We start from the raw sequence: 22,210 nt of genomic DNA, 5'->3' as shown, positions 1-22,210 counted from the left end.
AAAGGCTGCTTCTAAATAAAATAGAGATGCTTCTTTCAATAGCCCGTTAAGATCACCTGTTTCCAAAAGATTACCAATCAGTTACTTTCTGGATGTTTGTTAGCTTTGTTACACAAAATAATACACTAGCACTCTTCACGCTACCTTAATATACATTCAACTGCCTTACTTTCGTTAGAATGATTTCTCACACTTCCACAGTGTGTGCTGACAAGAACTACTTTTCCTTCTTAAAATGTTTCATAACCCAAAGAGAACTTGTTCTCAGGCCTTCCTTTAAAGCACGTATTCAATCTCTTGAGATACAAACAGCTTAGGAATAGCTCTTACTTCTCCTGTACTATATATGATACTTCAAAAAAAAAGGTTGTTGAGCTACTTAGGGAAGGCTTAGAGTGGAAAGTGAACTTGTTTCCCTCAATGTGAGTACCTCAGAAAAGCAGCCTTAGAATTACAGAAACTACGAAGTTAACTTTTGTAAAAATGTCAGTACTAAGAAAACAAGATAAATACAAACTTCTCCTTCAGAAGATTAATCTCACTTAACTAGTGTGGCTCCATGAAATAACTTTACCAATATAATGGCCATTTTGTTGGCAACACATACACCAGAAAATTAACATTTCAAGAGGATAGAAGGCGGGAGAGAAGTAATTTATATCAGGATGGCGCTATCTCTTGACATCTTGACCTCAGCACTTGAGATGTGATGCACCGCTCTGAGCCAGCAGGGGGAGCGCTCACCTTACTTGTGTGGCTGAGATAGCCTAAGGACACAGTATTTCCTACCAAAAAAAAGCTTTTTCACAGGGCTAAGAAATCCTTCAAAATAAAACCAACTAGAGGCAAAACACAGCAACTTGCTCCCTAGAAAACAATGAGCTCACCATAAACGGTAGCGTTTCTGCTCAGTGTACAAGTTTCCAATATCAAATGTACAAAGCACAGTGTTAGGTACATACCTTCCAGAGCAGCTCGCACTCTCGCTCTTCCAAGGCCTTCTTATGTCTAGTAGTCACTGCTTTGACTTCAGACTGTACCACCTTCGCTTTCATCTCAACTTGCTCTGCCACAGCCTGGGCCTGTTCAATACTCAACTGGAGAGAAAAATAATACACTTAGTGCTCAACCAAATCTGCAAGAGCTTACTTACATTTAACTACACCTTTAGGATAAGGCATAAAGTAACACTTCTTAGATTCTACTAGGCCTTCACCCATCTCATACAGCAGAGCCCAAATATTGGCTTGATTATATACATATGTATAAGCAAATCTACTGTACAGAGCTTGTGACTTCATTGTACCATGCACCAGTACAGGGGATTAAAGGACAGCTTCTGGGAGCCTGCAAATCTCCTGCACTTTCCAATTACTGCAGGGTGTCACAGCTCTGCCACAATAAATCTGCTGTTGTTCAGCAGGCATTTCCTGTATAGAAGTTGTCCTCTGAAAGCCAATTTTTTAGGAACAATGTTGAGAAGCAGCATTCCTTTTTCTGGTCAAGCACTAGATGATTTTTTCCACCAGTAATCCTTTTTAAAAAAGGCACCGTTCAACACTCTCATTCCAGCTTCATCCTTCCAATGTCTGTAGATGAAATGGCTAGCTAACAAACATGCTTGGGAAACTGGAGACAAGAGCTGCGTTCAGGAAACCAGCTGATTCAGTTATCCATTACCAATCCAGTAACAACTGTGGCTCCTGCTGTTGGCAGGTGCAGTTGTCTATTTGCAGCTTGCACCTATGCACTCTTGGGACTATCCGGGAGCCAAAAGACTGACAAGATGCTCTCCATTCTATTATGGATTTCACCAGAGCCTTGTGTTGCCAAAAATGAAGAAACGACTTTGCAGTGTATCTTGCCAACTTCAGGACTGAAACCAATACTCCACCATAGTAAAATTTAAGTAATGACAGTGTGTGCACTTGATGTGTTTGAGAGCCACAACAAATGGAAACCTTGCAAATCAAGCTTCCCTGTGGCAAACAAGTATGTTCTCATGATGGAATGGAATTCAGTCCAGCAGATATCTGTCACTAGCTACAGTTACCAGCCCATTTCAGAACACTCTGTTCTTCTCTATAAATCTACTCAAAAAGGCAACATACAAATATAAACACATTAGCAGAACAGGACTACAGCATGCAACATTATCTGTACTCTCAGACTGCTAAGTATTTAATGAGGATTATTAAACGAGCAAGACTTGTTTAATTTGGGCATTTTATACAAATCAAAAGAGTTTGCTGAAGCCTCAAGGTAGTTACGCCTACTGAGTCATACATTTTATATGCTTCAGCCACTTCTGAATAAAAAGTGAAGAGCGAAGTTGTACTGGACTCCTCGTGTCCTTCAGGACACCTCTGCAAGTTTTCTTGTAGCTGCCTCCTGTTTCTGCAAGAAACTCACAGTAGTTATCTTGCTACAGTGGTTCTGACAGGGCAACTGATGTATAACACAAAGTAATGAGGAGCTGACTGTAAGAGCCAGAAGTAGCAAGGAAGTCTACATTTTAGGTTTTGTTTCTGGATACCTGGGCTGACTACGGAGGGACCCAAAGCAGGACTCGTCAATTTCAATTTTCATCAGTTTTCCAGATGTCCCATCTTCTAATGGACATTAAGAACTTGAACTTTGACTTAACAAAAAACATTAATAGTTTCATCTTGGCTTAATTATAATGTGCCTATGAAGTATTTAAGTGTACTTTTCTAGATACAACACTGCTTGTTCTCACTAGTGCCAGCTTTTTTTAAATGAAAGCTATGGTCAGAAGAATGCAACACTCAAGGAGAAAGACAGACAAATACGGAGCCACTGTAAAGGTTCTGGTATCATTGTGTGGTTTCTGCAGATTGCTACCCAAATTAAACAAGTACATCCACATAGCAAAGTACATCCACACAGCAAAGTTAATGAATAAGGCCAACTTTAGTCTCAAATGCAGAGGCAGAATGTTAGAATTATCTATTTGAACACTGCTGTAAACACAGCCCTGTGTGGAATCACCATGAAAGTAAAGGCTGTTTAACTATAAACGTATCACAGAGCATCAATGTTAAGCTTAACTAACTGCTTAAAAAAAGGTCCTTCCACAGATAATGGATAAAGAACTTTAAATACATACCTCCCTACCTCTGTATGGAAGATTTAAACCTTGAACACTAAGGAATTTAAGAGCAAGTTTATCCTTCTTAAAGGATATCTAGAGGGGGCAGGGGAAAAACCTTTGAGAAGCATATTCTCTGGCAAACCCTCTCCAAACTTTAGAAGTAAATTAAATGAACTAATGAATGAAATTTCTGCATCTCAGGTTAGCCTTCTTCCACCACATTCTGAAAGGTGTTCTGCCCATAAGTATTGTTTGCTTTTGGTTCCTTGATAATAAGGATAATAAACGATAGAGGGCTGGTTTCTCAGGATTCTTCCAATTACTTGCTTCAGTGCAAGGTAAAACAACTCAGCCATGACAGCCAGTTTTCTGCATCATAAAAGCCTCCTACTGTTCCTCTACTAGAGAAATTAACTGCAAACCTTACACAAAGTATAGTTACAGTATGAATATTAGGATTAATCAGCTTAATTGCAATATTGGCGTGGCCATAGCAAAGATCACAGTAGCTAGGTCAATTTAAACGGTCAGACTTCAAACTGGAAACAAACTAAAATATTCTCACTTCTGGTGGTTAAAGAATTTAAAAGTGCTTTGACACAGGGAGGGCTACAGGAGAGATTAGCTCTTGTCAGACAAACAAAATCACCTTCTCACTTTTTGCCTGAAGTTTAAGGTAAAGCAGTAGTGTGGACAGTGTCACGTGTAAAAATGCATCTTCCCTGATAACTATCTGCATGTATATTAAACCAAGGAATTCATTAAAGCAAGGCACAAAGCAGAAATACCTGAAGAAAGAAGTACCCACAGGAAAGCTCTCACTGAAGGGCATCCTTCAGTGCTCAAGACAACCGAGCATTTACTTTGCTGGAGAAAAATTGCTTAGCTATCTCCCTTCCTTTCTAGCAAGAAGGGTGTTCAAGGTCCACCTCATCTGCATCATACCAACTCCCCTCACAATTTCTGTGAAAAAGAGGCACTGCCTTAACAGATGGCCCTCCTTACCAGCAAAGTTTGAGCCTTTGATGCTGGAAGATAAGTCTCTTCTTCCACATTCAGCTAATGACCAGACCCCACTGCAAGCTTCCACATTTCAAGCAAAACACTGCCAAATACCCCACGCAGATATGGGCTCAGATCAAAAAAGACAAATGACCTACACAAATCAAATTGTATTTTAACACTTTCACCTGCAAATTAACCCCAAATGGGAGGAAGCACTCACTGCTTTACTGTTATGCAAGTGCATTAGATTACATACACACACATACGTATATACAATTACACATGTATAGATGTATTTTAAGAACATGACATTTCGAAGAAGCCATCTATCTTTCATCGTAACAGATTTACGTTCAGTTTGTGGCCCACTCCTTGGAAAAAAATTTAGAAGAAGACAGCTAAGTGTGTACTTTCCTAAGGTACAAACAAGCCAGCAGCACAAGCTGTCAGTATCAAAAGGGAACACTTCTGTCTCACTCCACCTCATTAACTTCAGCTTTCAGATCCTCGTGTGAATCACTTCAAGCCACTGAAAATGCGAGAAAAGTACCTGAGCAAAGCGGATAGCTTTCTAATGAGATGAGTCTGCTCAGAAAGAGGTCCTGCAAGCAATAGAACGGGTGTTTCTGTTCCATTCCTGGGCACGACCAGTCCCTTTAAGATTGCAATGAGCCAGCCTACGGAGTTGACTCAGCCAAAAAGCAATTCCTCTGAGAAGCTGCCTCTTTAGCTGGATCAGTTCACCACTCCGTTACACAAATGCAAGTTCTCACGTTAGGGATGGGCTTAGAAATGCATGATTCAGGGCAAGACCAGAGCAGCACTGGTGAACAGAACCTCTCCATTGCTGCAGAATCAAGAAGATTGACCAACAAGCCTCATGTTGCCAGGCTTACTACTTGTTTTAGAGGAGTTCCAAATCCTTTGAGGAGGGAGGTTTTTACTTTTCAGCATCTTAAGTCACTGAAGCCTCATCTGGTCTGTCACTCCTGAAACTGAAATGTACCTTAATGTATGGCAATCGTCACAGCCTGAAAAACAATCTTGCTACCAAAGCCACAGGAAGAGTTTAAATAAACATTTATTCCTAAAAGCCTTCAACTTTGGTTAACCAGATATTCTCCAGCCAGATGACTTATGGCTTGATTTCCTCTCTCCTGCAAGGCCCTTCAGAGCCCACCTCTTTCCCTTCACTCTGAGCTCCTCTCCTCATTCATCCCCAAGTTTTCACGTCAGGAGTATCTCTTTCCTAGCCTATTATAAGAAGGTTACGAATACAGCAGTATGAATCAGTTGCACGGAGAGGTGTTACTACTACCATACTACTTTTCAATCATCTCCTTAGAGCTCAAGTCTATGTTTCTCATATTGCAGCTTGTATTGGAATTTGATTCTCTAGATTGCTTCCAAGCTTTAAAAAAAGTATGCAAGTCAATTTCTTTTATTTTAGCCTAGTTTCCTCAGAGTTTGTTTCAAATGCATGCTAATGTGCTGTCTCCTCCCTGGGATAAACACAGCTTTACAGCCATGTTGTCCCAGCACAAGCTCTTCTATACCAAAATTCCTTTGTGTAGCAGGTTCACAGCATCAACCTTCAACTCAAGCACCTCAGTTTTAAAACCTGCATTTCTTCTAGCTGTTGCTGATGACATTGAGGCAGTAGCCTGCCCTGAGCTGCAGTATTCTCCATCTCCACATATGCAAACACAGATTACTAACTCCTCAGCTTCATCATAGATCAGCTTGCTCACCAGCTTTTTTCTGTAGAGCGGTTTAGATTAAAAGGCCTTGTTAAAAGTCAGTTCTTGAACAGCCCCATTCATTTTACAGATTGTTTCTCACTAACTGCCCAATTGCACTTCCTCTTAAAGTAGCTGGCCTAGGGCAGAACTGGATAAACTAAATTCAAGAGCTATTTGCTTAAGTTATATATGCAATGCCAGGCCACCCACCTTTTACCTGTCCATCAGTAGTCAACTCACCATAAGAGCAGGAGCCTCCAGAAGAACAGCCAGAGAACAAGAAAGATAAAAGAGCAAAGTAAACCCAGGAGCAAGCAGGCATGAAAGCGTGCATGCAGTACTAGCAGAGTGGTACTCAACACTATTCTTTTGGTTTCTACTCCAAGAGACAGTCACTATTTAGATGATTCGTCCATACCAGTTAAATGATTAAGAGCCCTAAAGGCCAAAGCAATAATTTAATTACTAACAGACAAGCCCTTGTCTAGGGCAGCCTAGAGAAATTCAAAACACTGTGCTACTGAGGTTCTCTAGACTAGAATAATCCCTTCATTCTTGTTCATTCTTGGGACATGTTAGACTTTTCTGAATGCTTCTGATATTGCTGAAGAGCCTTATAATTTTATTTAGAACAAACCAGGGAAACTAAGTTTTGCAAGGTTTGGGGTTAACGTGAAGTTTTAAAATGGCCATCCAGCTCCAAAACTTTGGTGCTTAATGTTCTGACATATGTAACAATATCATAAGCCAAAGGGAGGTATCTGAAACAGTTAATATCTAAACCATCACAATACTTTTTTCCTTCCACGGGTGCAAAGACTCAGGACGGGTAAAATTAGCTGCTCCTTTCAGGCTGAACAAGCTCACCTAAAAAAGGGTTATAACTGTCATTTATTCTCACTTATTAGGGAGGCACAAAGTTGTCACATCACAGAGAGGGATTCTCCAAAACAACCAGCCTCTGAGACATACTCTACACTTCGAAACATGCCTAGAGTACAAAGAAATTCTGTAGCACTGCAGGAAAACAACCAGCAGATATTGTCATTGACTGTGACCACTCCCCTTTAGAGGATAAGAGTTAACAGATTTAACAAGAAAATTTAAAAAGATCTCATTTAAAATAGTCATCTATTAAAATAAGCAATGATGAGGGGACAGCTCCTGTGTAGCACACATTTGAGAGAAAAGCACATCTGATTGAGAAAGCTTACTTCTGCCAGTGTCTAACCAAAAAAACATAAAGTCCTGGTGGTTAAGTCTAACATAGAAGTGTTGACTATCCAGCTGAAAGCATTTGAGGCTGACTAAACTGGACAGTTGTAGCACAAAGTAGCTTCGTACTATGCCTTCCTTGTCCAAAGGCTCTTTACTAAAGGAAAACTACTGCTAATACCGTAACAGTTACTACTAGATACTATTCAAGTTAACACACAAGTTAACTAACTACCAACATATACTTGCAAATTCATTTCCTGTGCAGATTTTCCTTCTACCAACTGAAGCACTGTGTTACCTTCCTTCCAGACCTCACTTAGTATTTATATGTGCACTGCAAAGTAGCTGATGTAGGATGCAATAGGCAGCTGTAGTGTGCATCTGTGTAGGCAGAGCAATCCTTCTATAGAGGTAACTGATCCCTTACATAGGCAGATTCAAGTTCCACGCCAATCCAAACAGATAATTATCTTTTTACATGCAGTGGCAACACTGAAGACACAACCAGATCTGTAAGTAGTTACAGTGCAGATGCTGTACAGACGTAAGAGACATCTTAGAATAGAAGTCTCATCTGTAGAAACAGAAACATGCTTGGCACTGCTGTACAAGATCAAAACTTTGCTCAAAATGCTTCATGCTCAAGTGCATTTGGACATCGCTTCATATATATTATGATCTACATGTCAGGACTATGCTGCAGGAATGCAAAATTCATAACAGCGCTGTTTTCAGCTATACAGCCACTTCTGTCAGATCTGAGAGAACAGAAGGGGTGAGAAAGCTGACAGAAGCAGCAGAGAGCTTTTTGCCTGACACCCTGCCCTGTACCAGGCAAGCTGAGAGGGACAGAAAAAAAAATTAAATACTTAAGTTGGGAGTATCTTACCTGAATAGCCTGTCGTCCTTGCTGAGCATCTGCCAGGAGCTGGATGGTAAGAGTCCTGGAGTCCTGGAGGGCATCTTGGAGGTAGATAAAGCTGTGACCCACATGTCGCCCCATGGTACATTCACGACATATGGGGACAGAGCAGGTATCACAGTAGAAATGCAGTACCTGGAAGAGAAAAACATGTATCACCATCTGATGAAGAACTGAAGAGGGAGAAAGAAATGCAAGGCTGGCAAAACAACAACAAAAACAAACAACAGATAACAAGAAAGGGAGGAGGCTGGAGGCAGTAGCCATGGGCAAAGACTTCACACAATAGTTTCTCCTCAGAGGAAAAGCAAACCCTCTTTCTTAGTAAGCTTCAAATTGTATTCTAAAAGTTGGATGGAAGTGTCATTGTTTTCTTTGAAATACAATACTAGGAAGAATGTCCACATCAGCTCCTCTTAAGAACGGAAGCCATCTGCCAACACTTACGGATTGGAGATGTCATCTATGTTAAATTTCAGATGAAGACTTTTCCTGCATTCATCAGATACATTCTCTGAAGTGGGTTTAATAGTGACTGTGCTAGAGAACAGGAGCATCCCCGCCCCCCAAGAATAGAAAACCATTATGCATGCTGAGAACCATCCTGTTTCCTCAGAACACATAAACCCTCTATGCTTACTCAGAGCAGCACAGCACTGGGCAGAACTCCTTTCTGCCAACTCCCAACAGCAAAGCAAAAAAAAAAAACCCTTTGCTCTGCCACAGTGTTTCTATTCTGGTAATATCTGGAGATACTTGATATGGAGAGGAAGACAAGACAGTAGCATATCCGTCAGTGTTTCAGTTTTACAGAACTCTGGGTAACAACCAAAGCCCACTCTATTCACAAAGCACTTAAAAAGTATTTCCAACTCACAATGGAAGTCTTACACAAGACTTCAGCCTACAAAGCTGGATCCATTCATCAGCCACAACTGTCTCCATTCCATCCAGTAGAGGGAAGCAGCACACAAAAATAGTATTTTCCACACGTTAGTGCTTTCTTAGAAGAAAACAGATCAGCTATTTTGTTTTCAAAGATGCAAGCAAAGGAGTACAAAACTGTGAAATGAGAAACTCCACATTCAGTCTCACTGCTAGCAACATACACTATATTTTTTAGAGCACTGTTAGAAAAATCTAGCTTACCACAGAAGTCAGGAAACCACCACAAAACTCTGCCATTGTGGAGTACAAATAATTTTTCCATCACCAGCTATTTAAATTCTACCTCAGAGAAAGCAGCAAGAGCAGAACAAAGGCTGGGCAAGCATCTGATATGCCTGTCTCCTCACAGCTGTCACCCAACCAGTCCTGACTCCAGCTAAATATGTATATATATTGTGATACGGTGCATGGCATCCCCATTTCCCTTCTCCTGCAAAAGAACAGGGGAGAGGGAGGACAGGTGATTCCCTCAGATTTCCTGCGTTGCATGAAGAGCTATTTTCAGCTCTCCTGTAAGCACAACAGCTGAAGTGGCATATGGATTAATTTCTCAAAGGAATATGTGTGTTTGCGCACGTTACATTTTCTTCACAGTTAAGTTTTGCTGTAGGGAAATGGAAAAGGTTAGTTTGCGTCGGTTCAAATTCTAATCCCTCAAGCAATATCCTCAGATCCTGAGTCTTCTTTAAGGATGTAGATGCTGCCTTTCCGAAATGCATTTTTCAATATACATCACCTCCCTCTACTTGAACGTTCCTCGTCTTTACACTGCGGTTGTCTATATCTGTAGGCAATGTTCACTTGCTCATGCAGTTCTGTAATTTCGCTCTTGAAATTACAGGGAATGTTTATTACATGTTGCTGAATGACTCCACATAAGCAACTGAGAAGTTGAGAGAAAATGAAAACCAAGGGAGAGTATCAAGTTAAGTCACACGAATCCGATATACTTCAAAAACGTACAGGAGGGATTTAGGGACTCAATCAAGCACAGCAGCTGACAGGAAAATGGTGACCATATGAACAGAAGTCTAGTAGCAAGTTATATCTGCTGTTAGTCCTCCAAAGAAGCCAACATCAGAAGCAAAAGCTGAACGCCAGAGATCTGTCCCATTACCAGTACGTTCCAGCTGTGATGTGACAGCATCCACTGGCAAGAGTCATCTGGTTGCCCGAGCCAAGGAGAAACTGAATTGAAGCTCTTCAGCTGCCTCTTGCCATGCAACAAAATGTGGCAGAAAATACCGCTCCTCAATTTAGAATGGAGGGAGACAAGAGCCATAATTTCATTTCAGAAATGTACAGATTATGTAGGATGTGGCTGGCAAGTGTTTTGGGTAAATGCTACAAAGACGTTGATAAAGTCTCCCAGTTGTTTCTTAGAAGACTGTGAAAATCACCTAAATTTAAATTTGAGAGCAAAAGAGTTAAAAGGCTTGGGCAAAGAGAAGGGGAATAAGCAGCAGTGGACTGATCTCCATCATTATACTGCTGTTTAAAAGTTATCTTAAACACACACAAAAGAAAACACAAATGCATAGTATCATTACTGCACTCAGTAGGGAAGGGAGCTGGTCGCCAAAAGTAAACTGAGAGAGTCAGCCAGCTTCTAGATGAACAAGGAACCGCCTAGAAACTCCCTTCTGGGCATGCTGACTAATTGAGAAAAGAAAAACAGGAGCACCCCCCAGGATGTACACTGGCTCTACCAAGCAGTGGGGCCCACAGCAGGCTGCTCTCCCAGGGTTAGAACTGGGAAGTACCCAGCTGTGCAGGGGTAAGGGAGATTTGTGCCAGTCAGACTGACAGAGATGGGAGCTTCTCTGTGCTTGTATCCACAGCTGGCCATTTATTATGTTCCAGCCTTTTCACATCCCAGTCCCTAGGTCATGGCCTCAAAGGTCAGGTACTGTTAGGTGAAGTTTCCATGCCTGCTACATAGGAGGGGAGAAGAGAAGCAACGACAAATCAACCACCACCAACACATCGACAACAAAAGCGACCAAGCAGCTCACTCCAAAAAAAATCTCACGCTAACAATACATAGACTTCTTACTTCCTTGAACCAGGACAGCACAAGAGTCTGCTCTCCATTCGGGTGTGATGTATCTGCAGTGCACCTAAAAGCTGGCAGGGCCTCCCCCTTCTGCTAATCTTAGCAACAAGGAAAGGCCACCCTGAATTTCAGTTGTGCTGTTAATACAGCAACATACTGCTCCTTCTATGCCCGTATCGCTGCCTTAAGAACAACAAGCCTAGTCTTGAGCCGTGGTGGGAGGGGGGGAGTGGAAGGAAAGAGCAAGGCTAAGTCCCTCTGGAAAGGCTGGGCTTATGGTGCACAGCCTAACAAACCAATTTCAAGGGGAAAAAAAGGTCTTAAAACTGCTCCCTCCTCCTGAAGAGGGGGAGACAATGCTAAGTAAAAGGACCCACCAACTAATTTAGCTATTGTCCTTTTAATTTCACTATTTTCCAGCAGCACTTTGAACAAAACCTCCAAACACATTTTTACCTTACGCAAGTGTTCTGATAGGAAGGAAACAGAAATGAGAAGAAACCAGGAATAGATATATTTCAAAGAATTTTGCAAGGTTTTACCCTCTTTTTTTTCTTTTAGTAATATACAGATACAGAAAAAAGATTGTTTTAAGAGAAAAAAAAGAAAACTTTTCAGCATTCAAGCCTTTTCAACATTTCTTTCAACAAAATTGTTCCCACTAAGAAAAGATTTCTAAGCGAGTTTGGGTGGATTTTTAAAATAACCATTCTATTACATTAAATAGTATCTCAGAGTTTCCATCAAAATCAAATGAAGAGATAAAAGTCAGAAGCGAGAGCAGAACAGCTTCAGAGATAGTTAAAAGTGATTTATTTTAAAATAAATCAGTTATGGGTTGATTATTTCCCAAACAGGAAATATTTCCTGAATTGGTGGCATACAATTTTAGACACAAAACAATAAAGGGAGCCTACTTCAATTTAAACAGAATCAGTGAACCATATTACAGGGCTATTCATCTTTTACAGCCACAGCAGCTCAAGAAATACAACAGCAAGGCCATAAATGTGATTGCTTCAGGAAAGGCTGTACAGTGCACCGTAAAAACATTTTACAACAGCAGGAATTCCTGGGTGTCGCTCTCCCCATTTTTTGGTCCATCTGCTTTCAAAGGGGGCAGGGGGATGGGCGGAGATGTTGTTAAACGTCCCCCGGGACTGCACAGCAATCAATCATCATCTGATGAATGGCCGCTGAAGTTAAACCCTGACCCCGCTCCACAATTCCCACACCAGTGCTCCTCTCCTCGCTGACCAGCTTCCAGCGGCCTCCCCCCCCCCCCCCCACCTTCCAGCCCTCACCAAAATTTCCCAAATACCAAGGGCAGACAAAAGCAATGGAATGCAGTAGGCACCACGACAGAAGAAAATTCAGCAAAACCAGCAGTTGAGGGGGTTTATCCTTAACTTGCCTCTCCTGGCTCACCAGCACTTGATTCCTCTCACTTCAGATCACATTTAAGAGCACGTACACGCACAGTTGTCAATAAAGCACATGAAATCTCTTCACCGTTTTGCTTTCTGTCACGACATTTCAGTGTCTTGACAGAATTGTATTTACGCCTGCAGCGTTAAGCAATTGTACAAGGCAGCAACGTATAGGGCCACGTTTTAAAATACAGACGAAGTCTGATGCCCCGAGCGCTGCCCTGTAACCTTAAACAACAACAAACTCTTACAAACTAACTGTAGCCTGTTGGTTCTCCCTTTGGAAAGACCTCCGTCTGGCATTTGTGCATTAACTTATTTTGAGTTTATGACAGAAAAATCACACGCGCTATGTCAGTCTGAAATTTTCCATTACTAAAGGTGCTTTATTATTTAATTCCCTTGTCAGCAACTCAAACACCGGTGGCTTTGTTAGGCAGTGTGTGAGGCTGGGGGCATTATGAATTTAGCAGAAACTCATTTTCCAATGAATGTCAGCCCTTCTCTTCCAGCACTGGTTTTGGATTTTGTTGGTTTTTTTTCAGAAGACCTGGGGAAAAAAAGCTGCTTCCCCACATCATCCAAGCAGCAGCATATTTTAAACAGCATATAAATGCAATCATGATGGACAATTGGGTCGGAGTCTGATGCAGTGAATTGTTTTGCAGTTTAAGCAGAAAAAGGTGTGGGGTTTTTTTGGTAGGTTTTTGTTTGTTTGTTAGGTTGGTTGGAGTCTTTTGGATTGCTTTTCCTCTGTAAGATCCTGGTCTTTAGTTCCCATTTTAATGGCAACCTGTGAGAATTACCCTCATGATTACTAACTTATTTCACACCATGATCAGAAAAACACTTTTAAATTCCTTAATTTGGATAATTCTTAAAACTTAAATACAACATAAAAGTACTGAAGATACAAGTAAGCTATGTGACACACATTTAATGTTTTCATTATATCTGGGACATTAACTTTTAGGGATGCTTAAAAAACTTTTGTTGAGTATCAGCTAATGAACAAATTAATAATTAATGAACAAATATGTAGTTCTCCTGACCCAATGCACAAGGAGGAAGCGAGTCCCTACCTAACTAGCACTCTCCCAGTGAAAACTCAGCTTATGGCTGTGATTTCACCCTACAACTGAACTGACCTGGTGGCTGGCACCACTGCAAAAGGAAGTCCTGAACCTCCTCTGTGTCCTTCTCCTTTACTTCCTTCCCATCTCAGTTTAGATACCTGGGGATCTTTACAAACAACAGGGAAAAAATTAGAAAGTACTTTATTCCATCAGCTGACCCTGAACAGCAGTAGGGCCAGCACATGGGAAGGGGCGTAAGAATCCACAGCTAATGACACAGAGTGCGGCTGGAAGACTATCAAGTAGAGCTTGTCAAGTAGAGGGGAGGTCCAGGTTGGATATGAAGAAACATTAGGAATGGTCAGATGCTGAAACAGGCTGCCCAGGAAGGTGGTTGAGTTACCATCTCTGGAGGTGTTAAAGAAATGTTTAGGTGTTGTACTGAGGAACACCATTTAGAAGGCAAGATTGATGGTATGTAGACAGTTGGACCAGACCTCTTGAAGGTCTTTTTCAACCTTGGTGATTCTATGATTATCATCTGACTTAAAGTATCAGCTAAGCTACTGAGCTAAGCCACACCGTTCAGTTCCATATTTAACCAGCCTCACAGCTGGTAGTCTACATCTTAAATCTGGTTAGGTAGCATTCATCTCAAATTCTAACCGAGGGGACGCTATCAACCAGATTTAAAACTGTTAAAATAGGCTTTTAAAATGGATGAACGTGCTGCTTTCACAGTTCATGAGTCTTTGCTTTCTCCAGTCCTGCTGTTGGGACATGAAGTCATATATTTTAGAGAACGGTAATATGACAATGCTGGTCATTCAGGCTACCTCGATTAAAAAGCAAAAACTTTTTGGAAGATGGGTAGTTCTATTAATCAAGGTCAAAAAATCCATTGGGCATTAGGCGGTAGTGAAGCAAAAGCCACCTAGGTCCTTTCAGGGAAGGAAAGCAGTATTTGCTAGTTCTGTGACAAGCAAGATCCACTTTGAAGGCCACATCCTCAGTGACGGTGCAACGAAGTTTGCAAATTGTGGCTGAGACATGTAGTCACATCAGTGTCAAAGCTAATTTAAAGATTTGCTGGCTTTAGTGTACTACGAAACTGAATCTGTCTTGGATTGCTGTCTTACAACTAGAGCTCCATTTGATGACTATAGCTGCTGGTACAGCAACCCACCAGAGCCCTGAAACTGCAGTGTGCTGAACATCCCAGCAGCACCTCCACCAGCTGCAATGCATTGTTCATCTGAGCCAAATATAGAGAAAGTATTTTACCACTTATGTGGAATCTTCAGGTTAACAACTCATCAGCTAGCATTCTTAAGGCTCCTGGGTGCAAGTTAACTGAGCCCACTGATCCACTCTACTGCCTCAGGTTATTGACAGACTGGTTATTGATAGAACGTTTCATATCCAACTTACAAACAGATTTTTTTTTTTTTTTTTTCCTAAATAAGTAAGGCTAAATGTTCTTCTAATATTAATACTGATGAGGTACAGGTATAATTTTCACAGTGGAATATCTGTAAGTCTGCATTTCAGGATTTTCTTCCATAAAAATTATTTGGGCTAAGAAAATCTCTCTTTTATCTTAAAAAGTCAAAGCATCTGCTTCAGCACAAAGGCAAGTAAAGGAGCCAATCTATGGGCAGATGCAATAGTATCAGTAGCTAGTAGATTATGCAGCCAGTGATAAGTCAGGTCTTTTAGAGCTTTCAATAGGGAGACCAGCCTGTGCTTCAGCATGCAACTCATTAGCTGTTTAAATGCAGCTTGTATGCCAAATCTGCATGACACGAGTAGCAGCAGGGTGGTCTTGGCAAAGGGGACAGTGGGCGGATCTAAATATTCAACAGTTCAAGAAAGCAAGTTAATAGCCTGCTGTGGAAGCAGATACTAGAGTGGGTCAGGACCCAGTTCCACTTTCAAGCCAAGTTTTGTCCAAGCCACTGTCATAAGTCCCTGCAGGTCAATCACTGAGCTTCCCTGACTCTTCAGCTCTCTAAAATGCTTGGGCGCCCAGACAAAGCTTGCCACAGTTTCAGTGATTCTATAAAGGACTGATAATTACTGTTACGCTATCGCATATGGAGTTTTTATGTCTGTTTGTTTTAGACAAAAATCAACAAATTTAAATATTCCTACAAACCACTATAAAACATTTTTTCCTTTCATGCACAGCTCAACATTAGAGCTTCTCAAATTCTCTTCCAAGAAGAATTAGAAACAGATGTCAAGGTATGCTTGAAGTACACTCCCTCACCTGCAACTAACATCAGGTACAGGCCTCATCTCAACAGCTGTATGTATTCCTCAGCTTTGTCCTGTCCTAACAGCCTTTGCCTCCATTCTGGCCCTTGGCAACTGCTGACATTCATACAAGTTCGACAGCAAGGCTGCTATTATATAACTTGCAAACAAATAGCTACAAAACATTGATTTGATGGGTGTGGAGGAGGAAAATGGGAATTCTACTACTCCGAAGTTCCCAGCTCTCCTTCAAGAGAGCTAGTCCTTATGCAGAAGACAAGCCAGTTGTGGAACATATCTTAAGCTGACGGACTGTGTAGCTTGCCAGAGCAGTTTCCTGATCCCAGTACAAACAGGTCTTTTGTAGGTTCAATTTTCTTATAGAGCAAGCCTGTAGTCAAACCACTGCTCCCTAAGAAATTTCTTTGGTGAACTAAGTCCTATTTATGCAACAGATTCCTATTAATATTTTTAGTGGGCTTCACTGGGAGGGCAGAGAACCTACCAGGCTAGACATCTTAAATTCATAATGCTTAATTGTTAGGGAGGAAAAACTTGACTGAGTAGAAAGAACACATTTATCCAAAGAAACCCTGGCTTTGCAGTTTATGTGTACAGATATACACACACGTACAGGTCCCACACCAGTGTTACTGTGCAGGGTTTGTTTTTAAACAAGCAGTACTGGGTACCTTGGTTTGGAAAAATGTTTAGAGCATGAATCTCTGCTTACCTTTTCACACTGTAATGCTGCAACTGCAGCATCTAATGCTTGTTTCAAGAAAGAATATTACAGTGCATATTTGAGAAATCCAACTGTTTCAATGTTACACGAATTTAATTTGTAAGTCAAACTGCAGCAGCTAGATACTAGAAAACTAAGTAACCATGAACTCCCATCCACAGCTGAATGTTTAGCCTAATATACTGGATGGTCACAGCCAGAGGGATGTAGTCAATGACTCTGTGTCCAGATGGAGACATGAGTGTTGTTTCCTATGCATCCATCTTGAGACCAGTGTTCTTCAACATCTGTATCGATGACTTAAGACAGTGGGGTCAAGCATATCCTCAGCAAGTTTCCTGATGACACCAATCCGAGTGGTGCAGCTGACCCAACAGAAAGAAGGGATGTCATCCAGGGGAACCTGGGAGAGTCTTGAAAAATGGGCCCATGTGAACCTAGTAAGGTTCAACAAGGCCAAGCACGAGATACTGCAACTGGATCAGGACAATCCCAGATACACGTACCGACTGGGAGAAGAACTCATTGACAGCAGCCCTGCTGAAGACTCAGGGGTCCTGGTGATGGAAGGCTGGGCATGAGCCAGCAGTGTGTGCTTGCAGCCCAAAGGGCAACGGTATCCTCGGCTACATCAACAGAGCGATGGTCAGCAGGGTGAGGGAGGTGACCGTGCTACTCTGGTCTTCCCTTGTGAGGCCCTGTATCTGGAGTACTGCATCCAGGTCTGGGGCCCCCAACACTGAAAAGTGTGCAGCTGTAAGAACGGTTCCAGAGCAGAGCAACAAAGATGATTAGAGGGCTGGAACATCTCTCTCATGAAGAAAGGCTGAAGGAGCTGGGCTTCTTCCGTCTGGAGAAGAGAAGGCTACAGAGAGACCTCACTGCAGCCTTCCAGCAGTTAAAGGGAGATTATAAACAGGAGGGGAAACAATTTTTACATGTTCTGATACCAGTAAGACAAGGGAGGATGGCTTTAAACTAGAAGAGGGGAGATTCACGTTAGTTGTTAGGAAAAAATTCTTCACTCAGAAGGCAGTGAGGCTCTGGCACGACTCCCAGAGAAGCTGTGGGTGCCCCATCCCTGAAGGTATTCAAGGCTGGGTTGGATGGAGCCCTGGGCAGCCTGATCTAGTAGGGTTAATCCTATCCATGGCAGGCGAAACTGGAATTAGGTGGTCTTTAAGTTCCCTTCCAAACTAAGCCATTCTATGATTCTCTGATTTACAGTCTAGTTGCTCCCCCTTGCTTATGTGGCAATAACATACGCAAGAACCCAAAGTCGCAAGTACAGAATATTGATCAAAAGTAACAAATTTCAGAGATAAAAAAAAATAATTTGTGAATGACATTGGTTTAAAGAAAATAATCTAAACATGGGATGGCTCAACATTTTTGCTTTATGTTTAGAAGTAAATGCTGTTTGAGGGAGATGCCTCTGTACAGATTTGTTTAGAGCAATTTTAATAACATTATGTAATCTCTACAGAATTAAAAAAGCATTTCCTTGTACCTTTCTTAAAAAGAAGATTAAGATGGAGAGGAAAAGTATATCAAGTTTCAGGCTAACTAAACTCAAAGCCCTTTTAACAAAGAGGGCAGCTAATGTACATGTAGCAGAATTAAGCGATTTGGTGAACATCACTGCTAGTTTCTGGTAATACTAGTTTAAGTAACAGCCTTGTAGGCAGTTCACATACTTGTCCAAGACAATGTCCCTTCTCCATTTTCCACAATCAACTCCCCAACAGATTTACTTAGTGTAATACAAGCTAATGTCACTACAGAAATTGCAATTACTGACTGCTTGCAATGATGCCTTGTGGTAAGAGTCAAACACACCTGCATATACAAACAAAAAAGTACCTCCATTAGTTTAAATTTAGAAATAAAACTCTACTGTGACCCAACAGTAGAAACTATGCTGAGTAAAAACAAAGAACAGCAATACCAATTTATGCTTTAAGGCATAAGCCTATCACCTGGGATATTAGGAAGGAATTCCTCCTGTCTATCACATTCTCAATGAGAAATGGCATGCTTGGCCAACTGTGCCCACATTCTGAGATAGACTCAGGAAACTCCCATCCTTCTCCCCTCAGCACTAGACACTGTCTGCTACTGTAGGCTGAATTGTCTGACGGAGAACAATTTGTTCCTCCCAACTCTGCATTTCAGCACTTCCATCTTTAGAGAAAAGCTGTAACAAGAACTGTCTTGGTATTGAACACCCACAGCAGGGGTTGTTAATTTTTTTTCTTTAATTGTGAAACAATCCATGCCTATTAAACAAGCCCAGTTACCGCCAAGTGCCATATGCACTTCAAACTCAGGTCAAAGCAAATATGACCAATTGCAGCCTTTTATTGGGAAATACAGGCAAGACTTGTCTGGGAAAACTGACATATAAACCCATTCCGAGTGTTTTATACTGCAATGTTTTCAGTTACTGATTATGCGGAACAGGCTGTTTTGAAAACACAAAGGCAGAACTGAATTGCCCCACTCTTCTGCTCTTTACCTTCTCTGCTCCTCTCGCACTGTCCCAATCGCTGCTTTTATAACTATACAGCCACATAACAAGCGTTTATTGGATAAGATCTTTGAAGAAACTTGCTTTTCTTTGCTGAAACCCCAAATGGCTAACACAAACGTTTAGAAAAAAAAAACTCAGAACATTTTATCTCTCTCTATACCATCATCCTTTCAAATGCTCGCACACTAAAAATACACAAGTGTAAAAATTTTACTAGCATCAGTACACATGTTTCAGAGCAGGAGAAAAATTACAACATGTTGAGGTTTTGCTTAGGATTCCTCATAAATGAGAAAACTTAATTAAGCAAAACCAAATTTGGACTGCATTAAAAGAAGGGGCAAAAAAGTAGTTAAGTCCCAGAGCCAGCCAGTAGCTTCCAACAACACATTATATACGCACTATATCAGGGTTCCTCAGCTAATACCATCTAATTGTACCATCCATGTCAAAATAATCATTATCTGCTCTCAGCACACAACTTGGTGTGTATGTCTGACTATCTCATTCGGAGAAATGAAGCCGAAGATGACGATCAAAGTTTCACTGCTAGTGGTAGAATGCCAAAACTGAATTTATCAGATTAATATGCTTGTTACACAATTCCACTTAATTTTAAAAAGGATTATACGGTCACATCTTATGAAAGACTTCTCTTGAAAGTGCTATCCTTTGGGTGCTAGTGCACTGTTACTTCCAAATGAACTCTACTATCTGATGTTTGTTTTGGAAGACCTGGCTGTCTTAACAGCCACAGGGCATTTCAATAATCACATAACAAACATTACCGCAGGTTACTCTTTAATCCCTTGTGAGTGAATGAGTAAGTTCTTGTCCACGTATCATATTATGACACAGCTCTGCAGTTGCTGCCAAAAAGGCACAGTAAATCATAAAAGAAAAACAGATCTAAGAATAAGGAGATCTGTTCCTAGAAGGCAGATGTGTTTACTCAGAATAATTTTATCTTCGTCATTAAAGAACAGTAAGAACAGATAAACCTTTGTTTACAAGCTGTTAACACAGAACAAGACATGTACATTTCTTTCTGAAGATTTAAGGCAAGTCTTGATGGAGAATTCAAGTATGTCTTTATACACCTCTGGCTGTCTCTCTAGTGACACAGCACAACCAAGTGCTCAGAAGTTTTGGTACTCTAATCACGGCTCTGCCCCACTCTTCTTTCCAAACTGATGGAATACAGGAACAAACAAGTTCAAACCCTATGGCTCCCTTTCCCCTCCTCAAGTTTCTGTTTGTTTGTTTTTTAAAGCCGAGAGAGAGCACCATGACAGGAGAACAGAAAGAGTACTGCAATTTTATTTATTTTTATTTTGTTCTTTTTAAAGTGTTCTACTATAAGAAGCTATTTTCCTCATGGAGATATTTAAGAAAGCTCTCCTGATTTTGGAAGAAGAGGAAAGAGATAAGCATTCCAGGATAAATAAACAGTTATGAACTGAAGGAGAGCAGAGTATCTTTTTAAACTGCAGAGCAGATTTGAAGTAAAGAACTTAAAGACAACGAACAACTAATTATGCTTTTTCATTGCATCACAGATGCTGTTACAGAGAAGTAGGTTCAGTTTGAGGAGACTAAGGACAACCTTGCATCCCAGTCAAGGTTTAAGTTATGACTCACACTATTTTAACCTATCCCATAGGGCTCCTGTAAGTAGCAAGTAGTGTATATATTCACTCTGCCAAATGATTTGTTGTGGATCACTGTATTTTTGGCCTAACCAAACTACAACAAATTTTTTAACACCCTTGCATGTTCAGCAATATACATCACAGGCCTTTTTAAGAATTTGAAAGCATTTGGCATTTGTAAAATAATTTAAAAACTTGTGTGAAATACATCAGGCCTTCTCAACAGCATCAGCTGTTTCTCGTAACACTTGTTAGCTTTAAACAGCTTCTATACTGTGCAGGCACATTAACCTTATCTAAACTTCTACTGCATTCTTGTTTTAGCTTTACATCAGGATAAAAACAAACACAACAAACAACAAGGTTTGTTCAATAGCCAACAGTAAAGACAGAAGAAAAGCCATAGAGGCAGAACTAGGCAGGAGTGTCCAATGGGACACCTTAACAAAGACACGGGGGAGAAAGAAAAGCTAAGACAGTCAGCTCCTTGCCCTAGTCTGGGAAAATACATGTAGTATTGACTACAGAAAAGCAATTTTGTGATGGAAGTGGTACTGCCTTGTTACGGGACACACTCCTAAGGAAGAAGTCTTTTCTACATACAAGATGTATGAAATGCAACATGAACACCCACATTACAAATACAGCATTTCTGACAAGCACCAGCAGACGCCTGCATTTCGGGTATGTCTTTTCACCTAAAGGCCATGTTTACACAAAGTGTGGTTTTGCTCAGGTAGGCAATGCAGGAGAATTCTTTTTGATTTCTTTTTTTTTTTTAAATACTATCACAGAGCAATCAGCAGGAAGTCTTTATGAATACTGTCATATACGCACGCTGAGCTCTAGAGCCAGGCATAATTGACCTCAATTACCAAAGTTTTGACAAACACAACTATTTGTAAAATGCAAGATTAAACAGAAGTTAACTCATTATTTCATTTTTAAGTACTGTGAAACTAGCTCTACATGTTCCTTGCCTGCTAAGAAGAAAGTTTGAGGAGGTCATAGATAGAATTTTGGCCAAAGGTTTTCTGCAATCCAGGCAAAAGAACAAAACGTTTAACCACATTTCCAAGCAGAAGAAAATTAACCTACTGAATGAAGCCTGCTTGGCTCAAAGCACTTCCAGGGAAGTCAGCTCGCTGCCCCCTGCATACCACCTTCACTGCAATCAAAATAATGGAGCAACTTTAAGAGCCACACACAGGCAAGTACCTCTGGTAACTTAGTACCAAGACAGACCTACTGCTTCAGGAACATCGCTTCCTGTAACTCCCCTTTCAAGTAATAACCAGACCACTGATTCACTTAGGATTTAATGAGATTACAGCTTGAGGTGATTTGACTGGAGACCATAAAAGTTTTAGGAGCCCATCTGCTCTGCAAAACTAACCTCTCACACGCTGGGTACGAACTGACCTTTGAAAGCTGCGCTGTAGCTTACGTAGGCAAGATTCAAATCCAATTGGTACCTGATGGGCAGGCAGGTCAAACAAAACAAGCGAT

The 22,210-nt window shown here is 41.0% G+C and overlaps 1 protein-coding gene across 1 annotated transcript in view; it reads right to left on the bottom strand.

Moving 5' to 3' along the window:
• Nucleotides 1–22,210, bottom strand: part of TRIM71 (tripartite motif containing 71) — a 53,737-nt gene that overhangs the window by 8,805 nt on the left and 22,722 nt on the right. The window contains exons 2-3 of the mRNA XM_042817553.1: nt 7,970–8,137; nt 963–1,097 (exon numbers count right to left, since the gene is read on the bottom strand). Coding sequence (XP_042673487.1) covers nt 963–1,097; nt 7,970–8,083 — 249 coding nt within the window. The 5' untranslated portion in view covers nt 8,084–8,137. The remainder of the gene's footprint in view (nt 1–962; nt 1,098–7,969; nt 8,138–22,210) is intronic.

This window comes from Centrocercus urophasianus, unplaced genomic scaffold, assembly GCF_019232065.1.
Source record: "Centrocercus urophasianus isolate 14NV4802_14NV808 unplaced genomic scaffold, USGS_Curo_1.0 seq_16, whole genome shotgun sequence".
NCBI lineage: Eukaryota > Metazoa > Chordata > Aves > Galliformes > Phasianidae > Centrocercus > Centrocercus urophasianus.
This window is presented reverse-complemented; position numbering and strand designations above follow the sequence as displayed.